This window comes from Pocillopora verrucosa, chromosome 1 (genome assembly GCF_036669915.1).
Source record: "Pocillopora verrucosa isolate sample1 chromosome 1, ASM3666991v2, whole genome shotgun sequence".
NCBI lineage: Eukaryota > Metazoa > Cnidaria > Anthozoa > Scleractinia > Pocilloporidae > Pocillopora > Pocillopora verrucosa.
Window position 1 is genome coordinate 25,740,505 of NC_089312.1, and position 24,724 is coordinate 25,765,228.

Consider the following 24,724-nt stretch of genomic DNA (forward strand, 5'->3'; position numbering starts at 1 on the left):
ATACATAACAATTTACTCCAAACTCGAAAACTCGAGAGCAAGTCCCAGTTTCCTGTAACCCACGCTAACGCCAACAGGCAACATGGCAGCGTTCTTTAAATTTACCTCTAAAACCATTTCCTCAAACGGGCAGCTGAAGTCTCTGGTGAGAACATTTGTTATTCTAAACGTCGGAACGATCGATAGAGAAATTTTTCATTGCTATGATCATGAATGGCTATTGTTCTTTCTCTCTCTCTTTTCTTAACATGTGAAATCGTAATCTGGATAAAATTTCCGCACAGCCCCATACTATTGTAAAACAAATCTGTTTTCCCAGTGGTGATGTATTGTTTTTGTCATTGTTTTCTCTATCCAAGAACTGAATGCATAATGTAGTATGGGGCTGTGAGGAAATTTTACCAAGTTAGCCATTGGAAAAATGTTTTAAGGTGGGCAATATTGCATTGCATCTTTCCAGATTAGATGAAACTTTCAAATGTTTTTCTGCTTGTATCTGTTAGTCTACAAGACTTAAGGAGCACATTGTTCCTTAGACATAATTATATATTGAAATGTGGCCTGACCTTTTCAACTCCACAATTTAACAGTTTTTCCAAGGCTCATCTCCACTGTTTGCTCAAACAAAACAAATTTGGAATACACACTTGCTTGGTAGGTACAGATTTTTTTACTAGAGTAGAGAAACCTCAACTCAATTTTCCTGCTATAATAAAACTGTAACCATGAAATTCATAATATCAAGCTGTGGGTATTTTGTTACAAATTGATGTTACTGGTGCTCTGGGGGAAAAAAGAGCCCACAAAGACAAAGATTAATGAGACTACTAGCATTAGGGACATATGGTTTGTGGTTTTCTGGTGTTCTCTCATATCTTGACCTCTAGTACTCCAGCAACACTCCCCAGACAAACAAACAAATAAACAAATACTTTATTTATTGAGAGTGAAATACATTATTACCAGTAGCCTGGTAATTTTCATAATGGCCCCAGCAAAAACAGAACACAAAAACAAAAACATATCACATACAAGAATCATACTAATCCTACCAATTATTACACTTCTAACTAAATTATTAAAATTTATTATAAAAATTAAAGTCTTACTAATCATAAAATGTTCCAGTGAAATCATTTTGTAGCATTTTTATGAAATTTGAGTGGAAAATTATGTTTCTGTATGAGTTACCTAGATTATTCCATAGACAACATGCACTTGAGAGGGAAGACCTGAGCCCTGAGTTTCTAAGATAACCATATGTAGACCTAACAAGAGTAGAAAAGTCATGTTGTGATTTTTTAACTTTCATTGACAGTTATGTATTGTTTATATGTCAACTTTCAGGAACAAATCTGTTGTCAGGATGCAACTCAGTTACTTTGTCACCATTCCTTCTTGGCTCAATTCAGAAAAGAAATATTACCTTACTTACCACATTCAAAGTTGTTGATAATAGTACTCTTGGGAAAAGTGTGAAGAAGAATCGCAAACCTTACTTAATAGGATTTTATAGAAAAAGGAAGACTGCTGACCCTGGGGATGTGATAAGAGTTGCTGTGGCTGGAAAGACCAATAAAGCAGTTGTCATTGGCACAAGGAAAACAAAGCATCACACAATTCCAAGATATGACAACAACTGTATTGTACTTGTGGATGACAACCTTGCCCCCCTTGGAACACGAGTAAAAGCACCAATTCCAACAATTTTAAGAAAGAGACAAGAAAAATTGTCAAAAGTGCTGGCTCTTGCCACAAGATTTATTTGATGCTGTAAACATTAGTGTGTTAATATTAAAAGTGTGTTCTTTGTAAAGGAAGCTGGTACAAGTATTAGTTCTTTGTAAAACATGCCAAAAAACATGGCTATGGCCTTTTTTTTAAAGAGATGATAATCTTGGCACCTACTAGGAAATACTCAATGCTCAACATAAGGGTGTAATTCACTGATTTCTTCAAGGTGAATAAGTCACATTTCATTGCTATAAATGTATTTTTTTAAATTTTATATAGAAGGAGAAAATAAACCCCCATTTTGTGTAAGAAATAGATGGAACAGCCTGTTTTTGAACTTGTGTCTAAATGTCCCCACTGCACAGTATTACTTTCAAAGGCTAAAAAATATTGTTCACAAACATATAAACTCCAAAGTAGCCTGTTTATTCAATTCAAGTTACATCTTTTAAATGATACTTGATGAAGCATAAAACCAGTATAAACCACTAATCAGCGAACAATTATGAGTTTAGACATTACTAGGTTACAATATTACAACATTGAAAAAAACCATACATTAAGAGGAAAGGTTCACATTTAATAATGCCAACAGATGTTCACTCCATTCCAGGTCTTTGCCTTGTTCTTGAACATCAATCACCTTTCTGCTTCGCCATTTGGAATCTCACACAGATGAAAGGAAGAGTAAAGCATGTTCCTAGATAGAGGATCATGGTTGCCAGAAGCCTAGGCTTGTTCTTTACTTGGAAAGGCATATTCTAGAAACATGAATAATGACAAACTGCATATCACAATACAAGTACTCAGTCATTAGTATGGGTTATAGTTTGGTGGTGCTATCCTACAACACTATTTACTTTGAGTGATGGACTCTTGAAAACTGGTTTACTAACTTACAACAGACTCCCTTCAACAGGTGTCAACTATTACTGACACTACACAAACAACTTATTCGCAACACTGACATCACAAACAAGTTGAACAGAATAACCTAACTTTACCAAATGATCATATCTACTACCAACAACATCACAACTAAACTACACTCACCTAGATGATCTGACTCCACTATCATATTCTTACAAGTGAAAACCCTAGAGTAGTTAACCCTTTAACTCCCATGAGTGACCAAGACAAAATTTCTCCTGACGATATCAATACAATATCAACCAGATAAGGGATGAGAATAAAGAAAAATATCAATTTGGGAATAATAAGTTGATCCAATACTAAATTCTCTGAACTAACATTACAAGAATTGTATGGTTGAGGGTAAGGAGATTACAAATTTAATCTGAGAGTTAAAGGGTTAATTAACTGAGTATGTTAATATATCAGTGCGTCTCTCATTTATTTCATTCCTTTGGGAACACAATTGAGTCAATCATTCCGATATGATATGACTTAAATCGGTTCGTAGCGCTTGGTTACCCGGTAATCGTCGGTAACATCGACTGATCTTCAACCCAGATCATCTTCAGTAAATATCAATTGAAAAGCTAAAATATCAGGATTTCACGCAAGAATCAGGCGTTAAGAAGAAGTGGCGTTTGGGTGTAAAACAACTTACAAAACGTATGAACCACAAAAACTAAAATTTGGAAGAAGACTGTTATGAATAGCACCACTGATACAACTGGTAACAGCCGGTTTCGCTACTTGTCGAGTTCGCTACGTTCGAGTTCGCTACATGTTCTCTACCGCATAACCGAATTCGCTACTTATGATAACCGAGTTCGCTACCAAACTTTAACTTTATTAACATCCAAAAGACACAAATGACGACGACAGGTATACTTAATACATTCTATAAACTTCACTATCCATATATTTTCCATATTTGAGTTAAAATGGCCATTTCGCGTTGGTCAAAAATACAATAACACTCGCTTTTAGCATTCTTACGAGGTTTGACATTAAATTTCTCGAGAATGCTTGAGGGTTTCATCGCGGGGTCACTTAGAGAAGTGAATTACGATGAGATGTTTTAAATAGCATTCAAGAAGTCAGTGTTCTTTAAGTAGATTTTTAGTAAATAATTTTTGCACGTATTGCTCGAACTTTGAACGGAATCGGTCTTAATTGTCGCGAGTCTCGGCGTTGGAATGCGACACAACGTTAAACAGAGTTGTGCCATGTGATTGCTCCCACAACTTCTCTGCTACAAGTCTTAAATTTTGCATCGAGGTACAAGTAGCGAACTCGGTTATGATAAGTAGCGAACTCGGTTATGCGGTAAGGAACATGTAGCGAACTCGAAAGTAGCGAACTCGACAAGTAGCGAAACCGGCGTAAACCATACAACTATATCAACGTTGATCACAATATAAGCTCGATTTACACATCCGTCGAAATTTTGTAGTTCAATGATGGGAAAACGAATCAAATTACTCACAAGAGGCTATATTATAATTACAATTATGGCATACTCACATCTCCTGGTGCATTCGAAAAGTCTCCACGGTAACGCTGTAAAGCCGTACAGCGCGTACGGATGGCAGATCGGCCAAGCACAGTCAAAGTTCTCCCGGCAAACGACATCTTTGTAGATTGTAAGACAGCGCTACACTGCGCATGTATTCACAGAGCGTGCCTAGCAGCAGTAAACGCTGGCCTGAGCCGATTCAAGATGGCTGCCTGATAGACGGACGCGATTTCCTCTTGAAATTTCCCGTCTTCTTTAAACCATGGTGGGTAAAATACTCCTAGATTTGTTTGACGTTCAATTTTGCATGTATCTGTTGCATTTATGAAGTTTTTCCTGAAATACATGTAGATTTGATGCTTATATTCTATATGTACAATCAATTTGATTTCGATTTTAATGAGCGTAAAAACTTTGTTGACTTATAATTACATATATATATATATATAACTTTTATCATGTTCATGAATTAAAGAAGTGAGGTGCTGATGCAAATTTTGAAACGTAATATAATTATGACAGAGCCAAAGTTTTTGCATGTTTCGGAGTACTGTTTAACCTGCATTGTTAACTTGGAACGTTTCATGTACGTTGATTTGAGAGACTTCCTCATCCATGACACCGTTCTTTTCTTTGTCTAGTCTCAATACAGTGTCTGCTACAAGCAAGAGCAAGGTATTCATTCCTGAGTAGTAGTATGTCATAGTATGTTAAAATTTCTTTAAAATAAAGAGAGAATTGGTAAAGTAAGAGTTATTTAAGTAATATTTTGACTACAATTCTACTCCAATACCCTTAATATTTACAGAATTATGCCTTTTTCTTAAATTGAAATAAAAATATTTAAAGGTGTATGTGCCTGTGGTTTCCTGTTGCATCAGTTATATACTTATAACTCCTGCTTTGGACCTTGTTGTGATCTTATCAAATTTTATCAGCAATCTTAAATAGACATGAAAGGAAACATATTTTAGTGTTATCTGTCTGTGGCTGCCTCCTGTACTTTTCATATTAATCATGAACCTATTTTGTACTTTAGCTGGTAAACACATCCTTTGCTGCACTTGTCATGGTCAATTTTACAATGAATAGGTGTTTTCAAAGAGTTTCCATAATCTTTTAAACAATTCCTTATGATTTAATGGGTAAAATTTCATTAGATATTGTTTTGGTGAAAACATCTTTTGTTACATTTATCTTGGTCAATTTTGCAATGAAGGGGTGTTGTTCAGGAGTTTTCCATAATCTTTTTAAAAAATTCCTTAAGATTTAATGGATAAGAGTTTAGTAGAAAATATTTGTCCAATTTGACTTGACAGTTCTGGTTAATAACAGAATTCTATCTGAGATTGTTCCAGTTTTTGTTTAGCACCCTCAGAGTAGACTCATGTAATGTGTAACATGGAAGTTATTTTTCTCTAGCTCATGAGGACAGTATCTGGACAGTTGCATGGGGAACTAGTGATAAAGATGGAATAGAGAATATTATAAGTGGTGCTGTTGATGATATGGTAAAATGCTGGAGATGGTAAGGAAATTTTCATTGAATTTGTCTTCATTTAACCTGTTCAGAGCTAAACCTTTTTTTCTAATTTAGGTCTTTAGTCAACAATAATAATTGTTTAATTTTTTTGTCCATTTTACCCTTCAGAATTGTAAGATTTTTTATCAGAATTAATGTAATTACATGACTAACATTTTGCTCATTTATAGTAAAATTGCTTTAGTTTAATTTAAGAAAATTACCTTGGTTAGCAGGAGACAAAAATGATACTGCTGACATCTCTGATCTCATCAAAAACACTCAAGCAGTTGATAAATTAATCGCATTGCATTGTTTGTGATTTTTTTCAAAGGTCTAAAACTGACCTTGATAGGAAATGAATTTGTTCTGTTTACCAAGAAAATAAACTCCGCATCTGTAAAATTATCATGCAGCAGTAAAGGTACCAATTATTTGACGCTGATAATACTGATGTTAAATTGTGTTTTTAGGAATGAAGAAAAGCTGGAACCTAGATTTAATTTTGAAGGTCATCAACTTGGTGTGGTGTCAGTGGATATTAATTTAACTGGGACAAGTATCCTAAATCAATACTACAGTAGCTTCAACTTATGTAAATAACAACCTTGTGTCTTGATATTCTAAGGAAGGTTTTAGGATTTTTCATCTCTCAATAGAAAATAGTGGTAATTATTATTATTTATTATAATATTTATTATTAGCCAATTATTGAGTCAAATATTTATTATTAGCCATTTATTGAGTCAAATCAACTCATCAGTGAACTGAGGTTTAAAACTTGGAACATATATTAGTATTCTCACAAGTTTTTGTTTCTTATCATGTGATCTGTAAGCTCTTTCTACTTGGAAGGTAGAATCTGATATCAATTACTGGGTGTAGGCGCAAGAATTTGTACTATCATTTTTTGTTAGTGTTGGTGTTTCATAGTTTCGTGTTAGGTGTTTATTTTCTCGTCTTCCATTAGTGTCCTTTGTCAGTTACCAGTTTTGTACTTGTTATATTTATTTGCATATCGTATATATATTGGTTGCGCGTAATTTATTTGGTTAGTTGTCTAGTTTGTGAAAATTACCGTTACATATCTAGCTCTGGGTTTCATGTTTTCGTCTTTGGGTTGGTCACATTCGTCTTGTAAGTATCCTTGTTTATCTCGCTTTGTCGTTTTCCAGTACTTTCACTCATACTATGTAAGTTATTTTATGCTCATTCGCGTGTTTGTAATTTTGTCATTTTCAGTTACCGTATTCAACAATGTGTCAAGTTTGTTCTAGTAAAGTTTGAAATACGTGTGATTAGCGTTTGCGGCTATACTGGGTACATAATAGGTGGGGCCTGCAACCTTAAGAAGTGGAAATCAAGCAATCTTTTTGTTTACCACTTGTCTGTCATTCAATGCACTTCTTAGTGCACTCTTACTCCAAAGGGTAAAAAATCCCCTGCTTGGATACCTTAACCCTTTATACCATGACATCTTAATATATATTCTCCATACTGTTTTCTATACATTTCCAAAGGTGCTGATAAGAAGAATTTGTTTAACAATCAAGAGCCTCTTGAGTTGGTGATCATTACCTTTATTCTCGTGACCTTCAAGTTTGATTGAGGGGTGATTTTGTAAGGAGGCATTAGATGCTAGTCATTTTTAGAGGTCAATGCCCTGAAAGACCTCTTTCTGTAGTACTGTAGAGTTTTTTGCATGTATGTTATTCTCTAAATGACTGAGGATTTTGCCATGCTAAAATGTCTAAGAGCATGTCTAAGAGCTGATTGATAGACTGCTGAAATCGAAAAATCCTTGACGAGAGTACCAACTGATAGTTGCTGCATCAAGTTCATTAGACAGTCATATCAGAATATGGGATTTAGAATCTGGGAAACAACTTAAAGCCATTGATTGTGGTCCAGGTACAATGCTGCAACCTTCTTTGTGTTAACTTTAAGTTCTGTACATGATGGTCATATCTTAGTCACACATTTAGTCAGACTTTATGTAATAGAGAGAATGACTGATGATCCCTCCTACTTTGCTGCCACATTGGTTAAGTAAGATAAGACTTGCCATATAATTGGTGGATGTATAAGGGGTAATAGGTAAAAGAGCTTGGCTATCAGTTTAAGCTTAAGCCAATTGCACTTGATAAATTTTCTGTTACTGATTTAGGAAGTATTTAAAATATTTTGAAGTGAGAAGGTTGGAACCCAAGGTCTAATAAGTTGTGTTTTTTGTCAAAAAACAGTATTTTGTGAGTAAATCATTGTGTATTTCATCATAGTGAAAATTATATTTTATGAGCTATCAGTCTTTCATACAGAGGTTTAGTTTGAGTGTTTTAATTTAACCAAAACCACAACACAAGTGATCATAAACTAGTAATGGCCCATAGGAATGAAAAAGGACATTGCAAGGCACCTTGGAGAGGTTGAAAAGAAAACAAGCATATTGCACAAAGGCACAATTGGTTGATAGTTTACATTTGATTGGTCATGAGGGCAGCACAAATTTTTGATAAAAAACCATTTTCAAAGAGAAGTTAATGAAATTAATTTCAATCAATCACAACTCAATAGGGAATTTTTCCTTTCTGCAATCAATAACAAATTAAAGGATAAGATTTAATGTTATTTTTTCCTTCACAGTGGACACATGGACAGTGGCATTTTCTCCAGACTCTAAACTTATAGCAACTGGCAGCCATGCTGGAAAAATAAACTTGATAGGTGTGGAAAGTGGTAAAAAAGAAAGTGCCTTGGATACAAGAGGAAAATTCACCATGAGCATAGCTTATGTATGTTAGTCATACAGATTCTATTAAAACTGTGCTTTGTGTGCTCAAATCTATATCCAGTCTATTCCAAAACTTTGTCTATTAAGTTTTCTGTCTACTTAGTTATTCCAATATATTATTTCCCAGTCTGCCTGTAAGCAAGAAGTGTTCTTTAAAACTGTAGTTCCTGGAATGCTAGTGGACATTCCAATGGATATATTAGCCTACTATAACGTAGTAATGATTTAGTAAACTAATATAGTAAATAATGATACTACTATGAACAATATATAAATGATGATGATGATAATAATAATAACAATAATAATAATAATAATAATAATAATAATAATAATAATAATAATTGCCATCATTTTATTATCACTGTAACTTATATTGAAATTGTTATTACGGACATAAATATTTTGATTATTTGTTTTCCTATATTTAATTTCAGAGCCCTGATGGTCACTACATAGCTTGTGGAGCCATCGATGGAATAATCAATATTTTTGACCTTACAACTGGAAAATTACTTCACACTCTAGAAGGTTAGAAATTGAAATGAATTCTTCTTAATAGTCCTCCAACCACTTTGGCAGTGATTTCACATTTTTTCATCAATCTTTCAGGTCATGCCATGCCCATCAGATCTTTGACATTTTCACCTGACTCCCAGCTGTTGATCACAGCTTCAGATGACAATCATATCAAGATGTATGATGTGTACCATTCAAGACTCCTTCTTCCTTGTCAATTATTACTGATTCCCATACTAGGCTCTGCTTTCTGAGCAAGATTTTGCAGATTTATTTCAGCTGCGGGATGAAGATATACATGCATGTACATGTACTTGTACATCTACATGTACATGTACATATACTTGTACATATACATGCATGTGCATGTACTTGTTGCACCCTTAAAATATTATGCTTTAGCTACTCATTGCAGGATTGGTTGGTGGTTGTAAAAGATATTGTCATTTTGATTACATCGTTTACATGTCAATGCTTAGATCTGGATGACTCTTTGTGTCCTCTTTTCTTTGTTTTTTGTCTGTTTGTTTGTTTTGGTAATTTCACGTTCTACAGACAACATGCTAATTTAGCCGGGACTCTGTCAGGACATGGCTCATGGGTTCTTGGTGTTTCATTTTGTCCAGACAACACACACTTTGTCTCGAGGTATTCACCATTTTGTATTGTAATTAAAATAATCCACAAATCAAGTTTATTTAAGAGAAAAAGATTGTCTGCCAATTGTGTTAAACTAAATAAGATTTGTTATAAAATTTGCGAAGATTTGTGTGTTTTTAACAGGGTTAAGGAACAACTATTTTCTTCTGTTGCATTTCAGTTCCAGTGACAAGACAGTAAAAGTTTGGGATGCAGGCTCAAGGCAGTGTATTCAGACATTTTATGAACACAATGACCAGGTAATCGTAGAATTGAATAATCAGTTTCCTTTAGTGCTGCTGTGGCAACTTAGTTGAATGCATACACATGTATTTTAAATTAAGCTCTATTTGTTAAGAGTTCCAAGGCATGTCTGAAATACTGGGGAATTGTCCAGGATTGAATGTTTATGGGACTCATATACCACATGATAAGCAACAAGAAGTGTCCTTATTGATGAAAATCCCACAAAACACCACATCCATTTGTCATCCATTACATTATTTTTGTTCAGGTGGTATTGGGTCTAAAGCAAGAGAATATAAATCTCTTGATCTAAAAGCATCACCAGACCAAATTTCGGGTGATTTTATTTTTTAGTGATTTTTACCAATTTTCAATCCTTATGTAAAACAGGACAAGGGTCTTCATTCATTGTTCAGTTCAAGATGATAAACGTTTGTCTACTGTTTCGTTAAGAATCCCAATCAGTCTTCCTTTGGCATTATCTGGTAGATGATGTCCACAAACAAGTGTATTAGCATATTTTTGTGCCAGGTAGCTATTATTTTTATATTACGAACTTGCTCGGGAAGTATAGTGCTCTGGTGAATCCATTTTACTTATATGACTGTTTTATACCCTTCCTCTCTCTCTCTCTGCTGGAGTTTCAAGATTGCACTAAAATTATCTTTTGATAAGACATTTCAGTTTATAACTGTGAATACACTCAATTGCAAAAACGTTGACACCTTGAAAGCATAAACCGTGAACGATGAGACCCGACAGATTTGTGGGTAGTGCTTAAACAATAACCTCATTTCCATCATGATAATCAATAATTTACTATTCTTATTCTTTGCAATAAAAAATACATTGCTGGGAAAAAAAGTATGCCCAAAGCATACTCGGACCATTGGGTCTCATCGTTCACAGTTTATGCTTTCAAGGTGTCAACGTTTTTGCAATCGAGTGTATATGAAAATAATACATGTGAACTGCAGATGAAGACATGAATATGAAAGTGATCTTTGCAGTAATGAACAGTACTTGAGCAGTAGTGATAATAAGGCCTGAAAAAGAGATTCTGGCCAGAACAGGATTTGAACATGTTTGAATACGTAGCAGGCTAGGATATTTTTCAAGGCTTATTATCACTATTGCTCAAGTACTGCTCATTACTGCGAAGACCACTTTCATATTCATCTTTTAATTGGTTTGCAAGTTCTTATTATAATTTGATTTTTCTACTGTAGGTTTGGGGAGTGAAGTATAACGCCACAGGCTCCAAGATTGTCTCCGTCTCTGACGACAAGTCCATTATTGTTTATAACTGCCCTCTGTGACCTTTTAATTAATTTTGTTTTCTCTTGTAATATTTAGTGAGATAAATTCGGTTTTATTTCTTTGGATGAGTGGATTGTCTCAATTTCTCTAGCAGACCAACTGAACAAAGATGTAGTCGATTGGAGAAGAACTAGTCGCGTGCTATTTCGATGCTATTTGTAAAAATTTACTAAATCCGTCGAGAAACAATACTGAAATTGAACTCTCGACTCGTGCTTGATCAGTGCGGCAAATCTGAGTGCCAGCCTGCGTCAAGAAAGTATATATTTTTTGTTTTTGCAGTCATGGAAGCTAAACGTTTTCAATCAGGATAAGTTTGTTCGATATTTAAATTGAAGAGTAGCAAAACGCTTAACGACTGACCTCAAAGGAAACAGCACGGTGAGGTTTGACTTCCTTTGGACCGGTCATTAAGTGCTTAGTGCAGTTCCCAGTTGTAGAAGACAAAAGATGCGTAAGATCCGTTCGAGGAGCAGCTTCTAGAGTGCTCTCTAAACCTTTTTAACCGCTTCACGTCACGATGAACCCACAACTGTTGAATGAACAAACTTTTTATTACACGGTAGCTTGAATGTCGTATCATAAAAAATTCGCTGTGTCCAGCGGCAGCCGGACCGGTGTCCGGCAGTCGAAAATATTTGCTAATTTCAGTTCACCATCAGATGCGTTTTTAGATAGCTGGACATTTCACGATTTCCACCGAACTGCGAGTTTTGCATAAGCTTAGCATGTAGAGCGGGCGAAATTGTTATTTTCTTGACAAAAATTATGGCCGCCATCTTTGATTTTAATGCCAACGGAAGGCTTGGAAGAGAAAGAAATTTCTACCAAGGGGGCGGTCATCGGTAAAAATATGGAGAGGGGTGGGGGTAAGGGAGTGAACCCCTCCCCCGCCTCCTACCCTTACCGTCCACTCTAACTCCAAATCAAACATGGCCGGTCGGATAAACGATCATGAGCTTGCAGCGTTAGCCCGCCCTAATAAGACGCCTGAACTGCAGGCTAGCTTAAGCTCGGCGCTCTGTGTTTATTTAAACTGACTTAAAACGAAATCTGTGACTTCGAGGCTTATTGCGAACTTCCGGGCGCGCAATTCATAGATACTCAGTGTTCGGCGGTCGAAAGTTTCCTCGATTTCAAGTTTTACTGCGCAGTTAGTTTCGAACTATACCACGCTAGGCAAAGCTGTTTTTGATTACATTGGACACCACTTATATTATAATTTCCTTATATATAGACGCAAAGGTAGCCATTAAAAGTTGCGTTACTAGCTATCTTATAATTTCCCTCTCGCAAAGGTAGCCGTTAAGTCATTGCGTTACTGGCTGCTGTTGTGTTAGCTTACATGAATCATGTACGTACAAGAGGATTCTGGGGTAGAATAAAAGATGGTGTTCTTTGCAAAACACGTGTAGTAGTTTGTCTCACAAACAGCACAACAGCTATCTTAGAGTTTCCTTATACACCGACGCAAATATAGCCGTTAAGTCATTGCGTTACCGGCTATCTTAGAGTTCCCTACGTACCGACACAAAGGTAGCCGTGAAGTCATTGTGTTATTGCGTTTATCAGAATCATGATTTCCTGTTACACTAACGCAAATGTAATAGTCATTAAGTTATTACGCTGCCACAGGCGGCCCAAACTCCAGCTGCATGTAAGATGATCATCTTGCTTATGAGCGTCATGGCAAAAATATAAGAGTTTGTATGGGAATGTTAACAACTGCTCTCAGGATGTAAAAATACAGTCAAATTTTCAATAAAAAATACCTCGCCTTACCTCCACAGTACATCAGTTGTTGTCTAACTGCCTACTTTGTTGAAACGAGGCCATTATAGCGAGTTGTCCATTTATTTATTTATTTATTTATTTATGTATTCATTTACTTATTTATTTATACACGGTAAAAAATTCATCAGGTACAATAAATTCTAATACAGTGACTAACATCCTAAAACCTAAAAATCCTAAGAACCAGCCCGTTTAAAGAATTGAAAAAACCATTAAGGCATTCTGAATTTGACTTTCAGATTTCAAGTCTTTCCAAATGAGTTTGTGAAACAAAGAATCGACATCTACGTCATATTTTGATGAAGTTATTACTCATGCAGCACGGTTTTGTAGTTTTTGTAGCTTGTTAGATAATGTTTTGCTACAGTTACCCCAGACTAGGCTGCAGTAATTAAAGTGAGATTGAACTAGTGAGTTGTATTTATTGAGTAGGGTGGATTGAGGCACAAATGGCTTAACTCGCTTTATGACTCCCATTGCAGAAGCAATCATTTTACACAGTTTATCAGTGTGGGAATGCCACGTTAAATTTTCATCGATTTATATTCCAAGTGATTTCACAGAGGAAACTTGGTCAATCGGTTTTGTCTATCAGATACCTGGAGCCGATCAACATATATTCAGTTTTTGTCGCGTTCAAGGTAAGTCTGTTAGACACAAGCCATTTGCTTAGCTTTTCAAGGTCGTGAGATAGACTAGACTGAGTCAAATGCAAATCAGAACCAGCATAAGTAATGTGGGTGTCATCAGCATTCATTCTAAGTATGCTGAACGAAAGACAGTTAGGCAAATCGTTGATATAACTGATTAGAAATAAAAGAGGACCAAGGATCGTTCCCTGTGGCACACCACATTTAAGAGTGGTGAAGTCAGAGAGACAACCGTTAACAGAGCACCGTTGTGTACGATTTGTCCAATACGATTCAAACCAATCAAGAGTTTTACCTTGAATTCCACACCGATTCATTTCAGTTGGTAAAATCTCATGATCAACAGTACATGTCGAATGCCTTTTTGAAGTCGAGAAACACTACGGCATTGACGTAGCCACGATCGATATTTAAACGCCCAACTGTCAGACGGTGGCTTTTAGAAGTGCAGTAACAGTTGAGTGTAGAGACCGGAAATCAGATTGTTGTTTAGAGCTGATTTTTTCACTATTTTGAAATTGTATAACTGATCGTACACAATCCTCTCGAACACTTTGGCGACTACGGAAATGACTGAGATAGGTCGCTAGTTGTTTAAGTCAGATGACTCGCCCTGTCTAAACAACGGAATCACTCTGGCACATTTCCAGTCGTCAGGAAATATACCAGACACAGGGATTTATTAAATAGATCGCATAACGGGCCTGAAATAATATCAGCACACTCACGAATAAACCTAGCAGAGATACTATATAGATTTTTGGATTGAATAAAACTATTTTGATAATAGGATGTCTTAGTGGTTTTCACTTTATTGTTGATTCGATTTCGGAGCTTTCTGTAATTGCCCCAGTCTTGAGGATTCTTTATTTTTATCGCTTTCCTTTTAGCAGTATCGCGACAGCGCATACCTTTCTTCAAGGCTGAATCAATCTAGGGTGTTTTGCCATTTAGAAGTTTAGTTCGAAAAGGAGCATGAGAGTTAACAACGCGCAAAGTTGTTTTTTCCAGACCATGCCATATTTGGATCTTCTGATTCATTGAACGACCAGTCTTGTTGAGAGATTTCATTTCGTAAATTTTCACCATCAAAATTTCGAAAATTTCTGTAAGAGATGGAAGAGTGTCTCTTAGATGGTAAATCAGAAGATATTTTCCGGTAAACATAGACGAGGCTATGATCGCTGATGGCAATATGGGAGACATCGGAACAGCATATGGATAATTTGCATAGATCAAATCAATTAGTGTAGATGAGGATTCTGTAACACGCGTTGGCTTACTACTGGCGTCTCTAGGTTTACTACTCCTAAGAGGAGTAGTAAATAAAACACTGCACTCTTACGAGAACAATGGAACGTCTCTCGGTTTTCTTCGTGCTGTTTTTATTCGATCCTTGTTCGATATTTAGTTGCTCGAAAGATCTCCCTTAAAGTAAAATATTATTTGTATTGTATGGAATGTGAAGGTTTTTTTCGTGTTGTTTTTATTCCTTGTTCGATATTTAGTTGCTCGAAAGATCTTCCTTAAAGTAAAATATTATTTGTATTGTATGGAATGTTAAGGTTTTTTTTCGTGTTGTTTTTATTCCTTGTTCGATATTTAGTTGCTCGAAAGATCTCCCTTAAAGTAAAATACTATTTGTATTGTATGGAATGTTAAGGTTTTGTTCCGTGTTGTTTTTATTCCTTGTTCGATATTTTTATTCCTTTTTCGATATTTTACTTTAGATCTCCCTTAAAGTAACCTCTTCATCGTTATGTTAAGGGCTTCGGGTTTGTAAAGTGAACTTGAAGCACGCACCTTTTTAGCTTTTCTTTTCTTGTTCCTTTCGGCCAGTGAAAGTAAATTCCATGAGGGCTGTGATCTGTAGGTATGTGCTATTGTATGGAATGTTAAGGCATTAAGAGCCCTGTTCGATAACTGATCTTGGGCCTTGCACTCGAGACACGTCTTTTTGGTATGTTTGTACCCATGGTCTAGAAGGGGTCGTTTGCAGTTCAATTGGAAACTCATTTGCGGTCGCAGAACGCGGAACCATTTGCGTAGCTGTACTCGATCTCCTTATCTTTTTCAACTTAATGGCACTCATTCAAACCACAAATGAAAAACAGAAAAAAGAAATTTACAATACAACATCCGAAGGATACCTACACAAAATCAGTTTCCGTTCACGTGAAGCAGATAAATGACGCACAGTCTCAGTTCCTTGTTATGGTTATTTAAACCGCACTAATCAGTCTTGGATCACCAGATGGTTGAAGCCTCAAAGAGTTACAAGCAGGTAAGCGTTCTCGTTTGATTAGTTGTCTCTGTTTGCTTAACGGTGCCGACTACCCAAATCAGTGAAATATTTTTTGGTGGCAAAAGTATTCAGATTTTCAGTTTGATTTCGGTCAATTCGCCACCACTACAAACTCGCCACCACTGAGAGTCAAATCGCCTCCGTTTCTGTCAACTTCGCTGTATTTGTGCGCACTTTTTGTTGCAATTTACTACTACTTCCTAGCCTTAATTTGATGTGAGTTTCTTATGATTTGATAAACATCGGCGAAGATCACCTGACGAAAGTCACTTGACGAAAATTACTCTGGTTTCTCTTTACGCAAACTGATCACGATACTACGGTGGCCCATAGTGAACACGCTATCCACTTTTCAAATCAATGTTATCGGACGATGAAATCAAAATATCGCGCACTGAATTGAAAAATTTGTTTACGCTTAGAGTGCGTATATCGAATTCTGGATGCACGCGGGAAGTTTGGAGAGCACGAAAAATGCGTAAGAGTAGCTCGAGGCGCAACCGAGAGCAACTCTGGCTTTTTGAGTACTCTCCAAACTTCCCGCGTGCATCCACAACTTGATATACGCACAGCTAAAAGCATGAGAAAATTATTTTATAACAGAGCGACAACAAGGATCTGCACGAAGAAGAAAATATTTGTCGCATTTAGATTTTTTGCAGCCTTGATTGTTTTGGTTTTGATAAATTCCCAATTAACAACTGTGTACTTTATTCCCCAGGTTGAACAATTCTAAAAACAGCAATAAAAACGGAAATTTTACGCACGGGAGTGCGTAAATAAAGATTTTGTTCATAGCGGCTCAATAGGACTTATCTAGGGCAAGCACGCGCGCTATGTTATATGAAAAATTATCGCGCGATAAGTGGGAAATTGTTGAGTCGCACGTGATCGGCTGTCACACGTGTTGTTTCTGTGGACGAGACGATAATGGCTGCAACAGTTGAGGAGGTATATTTTGAGGTCAATAGTTCGTTTTATTTTCGTGAAAAGATCATTGAGCAGTACTTTACAATACTTCTACGACACATGGCTCTGTTAATCAGTGCAGTAAACCTTGATTTTGCGAAATCTTACGAGACACTTTCAGAGATGGCTGTCAGTATCTGAGAACAAGCGTAGATTATCCAATCTTTCTAATTCTGTTGCAGGTTTGTAAATGTCTCGATGTCACCTCTGCATCGCCAACCCCGTTAAGAAGGAACTTTCCAACTTTTGCGGCCGTTTTCGTCTCGTCCACGGAAACAACGTCCGTGACAGCCCATCACGTGCGACCAAACAATTTTCCCATTTATCGCACGATAATTTTTCATGCTCTTACCGAAACAATAATAACAAGGGCCTGCTCACAGGCTAAGAGAGGAAAATTTTTTAAATCAGCGCACAAATTATATGTAAATAGATGTGCGACATATAATCTAAATAACAGTATACATGAAGTAACTAAATTTTTTTCGTTGATGTGAGCTTCTTTTTTCTGTTTTAGATAGGATTGGTTAAAAGTTTTAAGTGGCTGCGAAAGATGTCCGAAAAATTCGACGCCGAATTGTTGTCCAAATTTCTGGATCAGTTGCAAAAAATGATAGATTTACGAGAGGAAATGATTAAGTGGCTACAAGACTTTATTGAGGAAGTCAAAACGCAAGAAAGAGGGGTAAATAGAGCAAAGACAGGTGGAGCGATGCTGGGTGTGGCATCTTTTTTTGGCCTCTTCACTCCAGCTGCACCCCTTGCTCTTGCTGGCTTGGTCGTAGCCGGAGCCACTGGTGTTGCTACTACGATTGGCGACTTTATTGCCAACAAGGTAAAAGGAGGAAATCTTAAAGCTAAAGTCGAAGAAATGAAAGCCGAAGATTCTGAGTTGGAAAAGTTACAAAAGGAGCTCAATGCACAAGCTGAAATACTTGCACAGGTAATTAAGATAATGCTACCGTGAAGTTAAGTTTAAAGATAACACCGAGGTTAGCAAATAATTTAACACTTTGGGTCTCCTGGCCTTATGAAGATCGCATCTCAAACAGGATGTGATTTAGCAAAAAGAAGACAAAATGTTTAAAAGCCAAAAAGATGGTTATTAAAGGAAGTAGACAAATTATTCTCAATGGTGAGACTAAAGAGTTGATGGTTAACGCATATTCACCAAAGTGGAGGTGGCTAGCTGGCTAGTTTACAATTATTTACCGAAGTGAAGGTGAATAGTGGGAGATATTTACCGAGCCGCTAAGTGGCGAGGTAATTATCCACCATTTTCACAAAGACTGAGGGGAATAATTGTTTTAGTATTTTCCACACAGAAACCGAAAAAATCTAGTTTATTTCTATCAATATACCGAAATATGGTCGGAAATGAAACTCTTAACGCGTGATTTTGTCTCATCAGCTGCTTGGAGGTGAATAGGGTTAGGCAATCAGTGGGCGCATAAAGCAAAACTCACTTGTGTGGTATATACCAATGGTGGATATCTACCAAGCCGCGAAGCGGCGAGGCAAATATCCACCACTAGCTACCGAAACTGAGGTGGATAGCTGTTTTAGCATATGCTAAAACATTGAGAAAATGTTGATTTTTTTGCTTAGAGATTGGATATCTCCAAAGACGATGCAATCCTTTTCCTTTTGGTTGGTGTTCCCAAAATGGCTGCTCAAGCTGGTGTTCAAGTCGTGCGAGGTTTCGTCGATATTGTCAAAATTCTTCCACACTTAAATGCCATAAAAGATGCCATGAAACTGGGGGCCTCATTACCACAAGCATTGGCGCTGAGTAACACAGTGTTTCAGGGCGGTAGATTAACAGTTATGGCCGGCGCAGAGGGTGCAGCAATGGCTGGAACAACACTGGCAGTCACCGCATTTACAAAAGCCCTTGGTGGTTTGGGTGCCGTGATTGGGATTGCTGATGCCATTATCAGTTGGAGAAGCACAAATCCGAACCGAAAATCAGCCGAGGATTTGTTGCCAAAGCTAGAGGAAAACCTGAAGTCCCTCGAAGGAACCAAAGTGAAGTTTGAAAAAATGAAGATGATGGAGACTTGAACAATCGAATGCTGTGTTTCAACCAAACAATTTCGAACAGTCACGATAAGTTTAAGCTCCTGATTAGCTGTGTGACTGCTTTGTTTTTGTTTCTTAGCTTTTTATGCGATGATCAAACATCTTCGACCCTGAGACTAGCTAGGTCATTTATTATCAGCGAGCGTAATGTGGAATATCTGAGACAAACGCCGTACTTATACGTTATGAGGGTTTGTATTGATTTTCATTATGAAAATGTACGAGTTGGAGAATTTTCTTTAATTCCGTTTTATCGATGTACTCAACTTCAACAGAGATTGCTTTTTAAAATGATAGATTGCTGTTAAAATAAATATTTCACAAAAACTGCCAAAACAATTCTTACAATTGCTTACGCACTCATGATTTCACACGTTGTCTGTCTCACGATGAAAGTTGCCGATTGAGTTCTTTCTCACAAAATACAATGACAACCAATGATCCTCACTACTATTAGGTATCAAAATGGCGCTCAAAAGGATCTTAAGAAAATTTCAAGGTACCATTAGTATAAGTGTTGCTTTCCGTTCTTAGGCAGGCACTCATTTCTTGCACGTCTAGCACAAAATGCTTCTCAACCGCTATACCAAGAAAACGGTTAAAAAGGAAGGGTTTTATCAGTCGTCTATGCCGATTTCTGCACCCACGCTCGAAAGTCCAGCTTAAGAAACACTCTATAATGGCCAATTTACATTTTCAACTCAGTTGATAAAACCAAATTATCTTGTACTTAGATTTTTAATTTTAAGTACCACTTGAAAAAGGTTGTTTGTGCCTTAAAAGCAAATTGTACCTAGCATATATATATATTGGTGATCATTTCCGTTCGTACCGAAAACCATAAAAAAAATCCATTTCTAAATTGATGTCCCTCCATAAGCTACCCCGAATTCATAGCACATCCTTTGATATTAGGCTTATATATTATCACTCTAAAATGAACACAAACAATTATTCAGATAATTGCAATTGTTTGATGACAAAAGCCAACTTATGCAACACCTGCCCATTCAAAAGGTGCACCATGATATTTCATATAGCATTTAACAAGTATCAAAGACAAAATATCAAGTCCAATGGAATTTAAAAAGGTTCTCATGCACAAAAAATTCTCGTTATCTCATCAGGGGAAGGAAGGCGAGGACGATTACGCTAGACGTGGCGAAGGACAGTCGAAGTAGAGCTTAAGGAGAGAAGGCTGAGAACCTGAACTTTGTTCTTCACTACCTATGTCACTTGCCTGTCGACTCCGTTTGACTCTTTCAATGACACTTGAACTTATGACCATCCCTGTATTCTGTAATTGCGCTTTAAATGCTCGTTAAAAGCAAAAGGATGTGGGCTGCTGTTCAATTTTGACGAATTCACCCTTAACGCTGAGGGTTTAACGGTAAGTCAGAATTATCATCGAACAGCTCAGAAGTATCAATGAAATGATTGACAATTACGTTTAACCCACTTACGTTCGTTAAAAAGCAAAACCTCTCAGCCATGGAGAATATATTTCTGTGCTCCTTCTCGACACCTGAGTTCCTGTATAATCAAGTAAGTTTGCTTAAGCGATGACCAATTCTTACCGAATATTCTTCAGGAATCTTTCTGCGACAGGCCAATATGACATCTCATGTTTGAATTCCTTGGATATTTCTTTTTTCATTTTTGCTTGTCAGAACTCATCGTTGCTTACATTTTATTAGCTACCGGCAGCGTAATGAGTTTATTAACAGCCCTTGTTGGTAACACAATCGTTATAATCGCTCTTTGGCGCAGTAAATCGATGTACTCCGCTACAAAAGCGCTCTTTAACGGTCTTGCCTTCTCCGATCTCGCGACAGAACTGACTCAGCCCTTATTTGTTGCCTATATGTTGGGTGTTGCTTGGGACAACGCATGGCTTTACTGTACCGTAGCTTTGCCGTTCAGTCTGACGGCTCTTTTCTTTATTATGGTGTCTGTATGGACGCTGAGCATTATCGCTGTGGATAGATATCTCGCTCTTCATCTTCTCACGAGATACAAGACAGTGGTTACTATCAAACTTATTGTTGCTGCTTTAGTGTTGGGCTGGCTCATCAGTGCTTTTTGTATGGTCTCCAGACTTTTTAGTGCTAAATTTAGACAAATAGTCAGTGATATTGTGGTTTTCATCTGTATTGTCATTTCCCTGTATTGTTACAGGAGGAACTATCTAACTTTACGACAGCAAAAACTTCATGTACAAGCACTGCACGCGCTCGTTTCAAATGGAACATTATCGCAAATCCCTAAAAAGCATGTTTCTGATATTCTGTTTATTTTTGTTTACTTACATTCCATTTTTCTGTATCTTAGTTTTCGTTACAATCTAAGGTTTTGGTAGCACATCGCTTTTATACTAGATGTATCAACATTGATCGTTATGGCAAATTCCTCCTTAAACCCTGTGGTGTATTGCATGCGAGTTCGAGATCTGAAGGTAGAGCCATTACGCGTAATCCATAGTATTTTCTTCTATTTGCCAGTAATTTGGTGTAAAAAGGAGGTAGGTCCTCTCCCTTGATCTGAACTAAATTTGATGTTGTTGCATTGTTAATGCTTCAAGACAGATCAAGTCTCCGTGAAAGTGGTGCGGTCAGTTTCGCTTGAGGAACATATTTCGCTCATTTCTTGTATGTTGCAAGATGTTCAAAGACATTCAAAACCTCAATGTGATCCTGAACCTGATCCTTATACTCATCCTAGTATCCTCATCCTGATCCTAGTCCATGTCATCGTCCTTGTCTGCATCCCCGTCCGCATCTTCATCCGCGTCTTCGTCCTCCTTTCCAGCTTGAAGACTGCTAATGATATACATGAAAATAGAATTAAACTGTTCTTGGCAATATGGCAAGGTGAATTTCAAACCTGACAGTTATAACCAAGATTGACCGTCAAAAAATTAATTCACCATAGAGTAGGCATCAGAAAGTGTTCTCTTAAGGAAAACTCCACTGAAACACATCTTCTTGCGTCAATTATAAAGTATACAAAACACAGTCGGATATGGAGTTTTTATAATTCATCAAATGCTTTCCATCGTATGGGATGGTCTTCACCAGTCTCGTACCCAGACCTTCCATTGCCAAGCGGGTGTAAGTTTCTACAGCTACGCGGTAGGAATGATCCGAGAGCCAGTATAGGTATAAGCGTCTAACATGACCGAGTACAAGCCTCAGTTAGGACGGGAATTTTCCAGTGATATTGTCTTGATGATAAATCCAAACTTTTAAACCTTTTGTTAAAAAAAGCGAGGATTCTCGTTCAAGTTTCAATTTTAAGGTGAAAAAGTTTATTCAGATTGTAACGAAACAACACCGAAAAGTCGACAATCTACGCAGTAAAAGTTTTGATAGGAAGCTTTCTGTGAACATAGTGCCCTGCGCACCTCATGCAACAGTCGCAGAATTGTAAAAACAAATCGTCCTCTTTTAATAGGCTCGAAGAAAAAAATTAGTCGTGTGATCGTCCTTAGATATTATCTTTTCCTAGAGACGCGCTTTTTCCTTGCTCTTAAAAAACCGTGAGAAAAGTTGATATTCAAGAAAAAAATATCCGAGCATATCTTTTCGCGAAGGAGAGGCTAGTGCTCATATATCAAATACACACTAAAAACACTCGTGTTCAGTCCTGGACATTAGTGGAGATTTTGTTCAGGTTTTCAACGTTCAATACGTCAACTTTTCGAACCTGGGTAATACTGCTTGCTCGCTGAAGCAGCACCACTGTTCGTGTCAATACCCACACCTACCTTGTCAGGCAAATCGTAAACACGGTTTTATCTTCTCTTTCTTTCCTTTATTGTTTGTTTTTAGACACGGTTTTCTTCACCGTCAAGGAAACTTATTGTTTGATGAATATTTACCCCTTCAATCGCCGAGGTACATCGGGGCGACTCTTTCTTGCAAAAGAACAAGTTTTAAGAGTCGTGTATGCCAATTTCAGCAACCGCTAATCATGCGTATTTACTAAGCTTCTTAATTACAAGTGGAAAAAAGATTGATATTACCGTAAGGACAAGTCGTTCTTGGTATATAATATATCAAGTTTTTATTTCCGCTCACACTGAAAACCAAACCAAAAATCAATATCTAATTTTCTCTAAATGAGCTATCCCGTGAGTATATGCATACGTAAAAGCAGAATTCAAAGCACTTCCTTTTATATCATACTTGTACATTTTCACTCTAAAATAAACATGACAACAGCCATTTAAATACTTGTTTGATGATAATTGCCAACTTCTGCAACTCCTGCCTATTCAAAAGGTCCATTATGATACTCCAGATAATTAAATTGAACCGATTAAAGAACAAATTACCAATTCCAATTGAGTTTCAAAAAGTTTAACCTAGTTCACCAAACTTCTTAAGCAGGGAAGGGAAGGCAATAATGATTACGTCAGCATTAGTTAGTGAAAGTCGAAAAGAGCTTAATTATAGAGCGGGAACTGAGAGCTTTGACCGTTCACTCTTTACTTCATATGTCATAAGGGAGTTTGGACATGACTTTTGCTGAACAGCTGAACTGAGCTTAGATTTTGCTCCATAAAACTCGATTCCCATGGATGAATGTTACAGTAACGTGATTGTTTGCCCTCTTTTTAGCGTTTTCTCCATCTTGAAGGAAACTTATAAATACATGCGTATTTACTCATAGAAAGTCCGAAGTAAATCGATCGAGACGAAATCTTTCTCGCATGCTTGCGGCATCTTTTGTTAATTTGTTTATATCAAATAAACTCTATTTCAACAAAGATTGTTGTTAAAATTCGGAAAGTCCAGCCCATGATCAGTTGAAAGCAAGTATTTCTTTTCAATGATACTTCACAAAAACTGCCAAAAAAAACTCTTAAAATTGCTAACCCACTCATGATTTTACACGTTTCTTGTCTCACGATGAAAGTTGCCGATCGAGTTCTTTCCCGTAAAATTCAATTACAACCAATGATCCTCACTACTCTTAAGTATCAAAATGGCGCTCAAAAGGCTCTAAAGAAGGTTTTAAGGTACCATTAGTATAAGCGTTTCTTTTCGTTCTGAGGCAAGCACTCGTTTCTTGCACCCTTTACATAAAATGCTTCTTAACCGCTTTACCAAGAAAATAGTTAAAAGGAAAGCTATAAACAGTCGACTATGCCGATTTCAGCACCCACGCTCGAAACTCCAGCTTTACAAACACTCTATGATGGCCAATTTGTATTTTCAACTCAGTTGATAAAACCAAATTATCTTGCACTTAGATTGTTAATTACAAGTACCACTTAAAAAAGGTTGTTTGTGCCTTACATACAACTCGTACCTAGCATATATATTATGGTGGTCATTTCCGTTCGCACCGAAAACCATAATAAAAACCCATCCCGAAATTAATGTCATTAAATAAGCTATCCTGAATTCAAAGCACATCTTTTGACATCAGGATTGTATATTATCAATCTAAAATAAACATGAACAACCGTTCAGATATTTGTTTGATGAAAAAAGCCAACTTATACAACACCTGCCCATTGAAAAAGGTGCACCATGATATTCCAGATAATATTTAACGGGTATTAAAGACAAAATATCGATTCCAATAGAATTTAAAAATTACTCGTGGCAAAGGAAAGTCGAAGTAGAGCTTAAGGAGAGAAGGCTGAGAACCTGATCTTTGTTCTTCACTACCTATGTCACTTGCCTGTCGAGTTCCTTTGACTCTTTCAATGACA

The 24,724-nt window shown here is 36.8% G+C and overlaps 3 protein-coding genes across 3 annotated transcripts; all 3 read left to right on the forward strand.

Annotated features, from left to right (window-relative positions):
- The first annotated feature begins 2 nt into the window (after window positions 1-2).
- Window positions 3-1,820, forward strand: LOC131796385 (large ribosomal subunit protein uL14m-like). The gene is made up of 3 exons (XM_059113965.2): window positions 3-145; window positions 591-654; window positions 1,348-1,820. The coding sequence occupies exons 1-3, from the start codon at window positions 83-85 to the stop codon at window positions 1,767-1,769; spliced, it is 549 nt and encodes a 182-aa protein (XP_058969948.2). The 5' UTR covers window positions 3-82; the 3' UTR covers window positions 1,770-1,820.
- Window positions 1,821-4,346: 2,526 nt separating this feature from the next.
- Window positions 4,347-11,264, forward strand: LOC131796384 (superkiller complex protein 8). The gene is made up of 11 exons (XM_059113963.2): window positions 4,347-4,427; window positions 4,804-4,837; window positions 5,585-5,690; window positions 6,158-6,243; window positions 7,509-7,595; window positions 8,328-8,476; window positions 8,913-9,006; window positions 9,088-9,181; window positions 9,550-9,642; window positions 9,815-9,893; window positions 11,109-11,264. The coding sequence occupies exons 1-11, from the start codon at window positions 4,425-4,427 to the stop codon at window positions 11,196-11,198; spliced, it is 915 nt and encodes a 304-aa protein (XP_058969946.1). The 5' UTR covers window positions 4,347-4,424; the 3' UTR covers window positions 11,199-11,264.
- Window positions 11,265-16,841: 5,577 nt separating this feature from the next.
- On the forward strand, window positions 16,842-19,270 carry LOC131796405 (uncharacterized). The gene is made up of 3 exons (XM_066158850.1): window positions 16,842-16,899; window positions 17,435-17,860; window positions 18,526-19,270. The coding sequence occupies exons 1-3, from the start codon at window positions 16,879-16,881 to the stop codon at window positions 18,979-18,981; spliced, it is 903 nt and encodes a 300-aa protein (XP_066014947.1). The 5' UTR covers window positions 16,842-16,878; the 3' UTR covers window positions 18,982-19,270.
- Window positions 19,271-24,724: the final 5,454 nt, after the last annotated feature.

Bases quoted from the DNA above. Each gene is read 5' to 3' on its own strand.
- LOC131796385 (XM_059113965.2), top strand. From the start codon at position 83: ATGGCAGCGTTCTTTAAATTTACCTCTAAAACCATTTCCTCAAACGGG. The intron at 146-590 runs GTGAGAACATTT...ACAATTTAACAG, and splicing joins ACGGGCAGCTGAAGTCTCTG to TTTTTCCAAGGCTCATCTCC. The intron at 655-1,347 runs GTAGGTACAGAT...GTCAACTTTCAG, and splicing joins TTGGAATACACACTTGCTTG to GAACAAATCTGTTGTCAGGA.
- LOC131796384 (XM_059113963.2), top strand. The intron at 4,838-5,584 runs GTATTCATTCCT...ATTTTTCTCTAG, and splicing joins CTGCTACAAGCAAGAGCAAG to CTCATGAGGACAGTATCTGG. The intron at 9,894-11,108 runs GTAATCGTAGAA...TTTCTACTGTAG, and splicing joins TTTATGAACACAATGACCAG to GTTTGGGGAGTGAAGTATAA.
- LOC131796405 (XM_066158850.1), top strand. From the start codon at position 16,879: ATGGCTGCAACAGTTGAGGAG. The intron at 16,900-17,434 runs GTATATTTTGAG...TTTCTGTTTTAG, and splicing joins TGGCTGCAACAGTTGAGGAG to ATAGGATTGGTTAAAAGTTT. The intron at 17,861-18,525 runs GTAATTAAGATA...TTTTTTGCTTAG, and splicing joins AAGCTGAAATACTTGCACAG to AGATTGGATATCTCCAAAGA.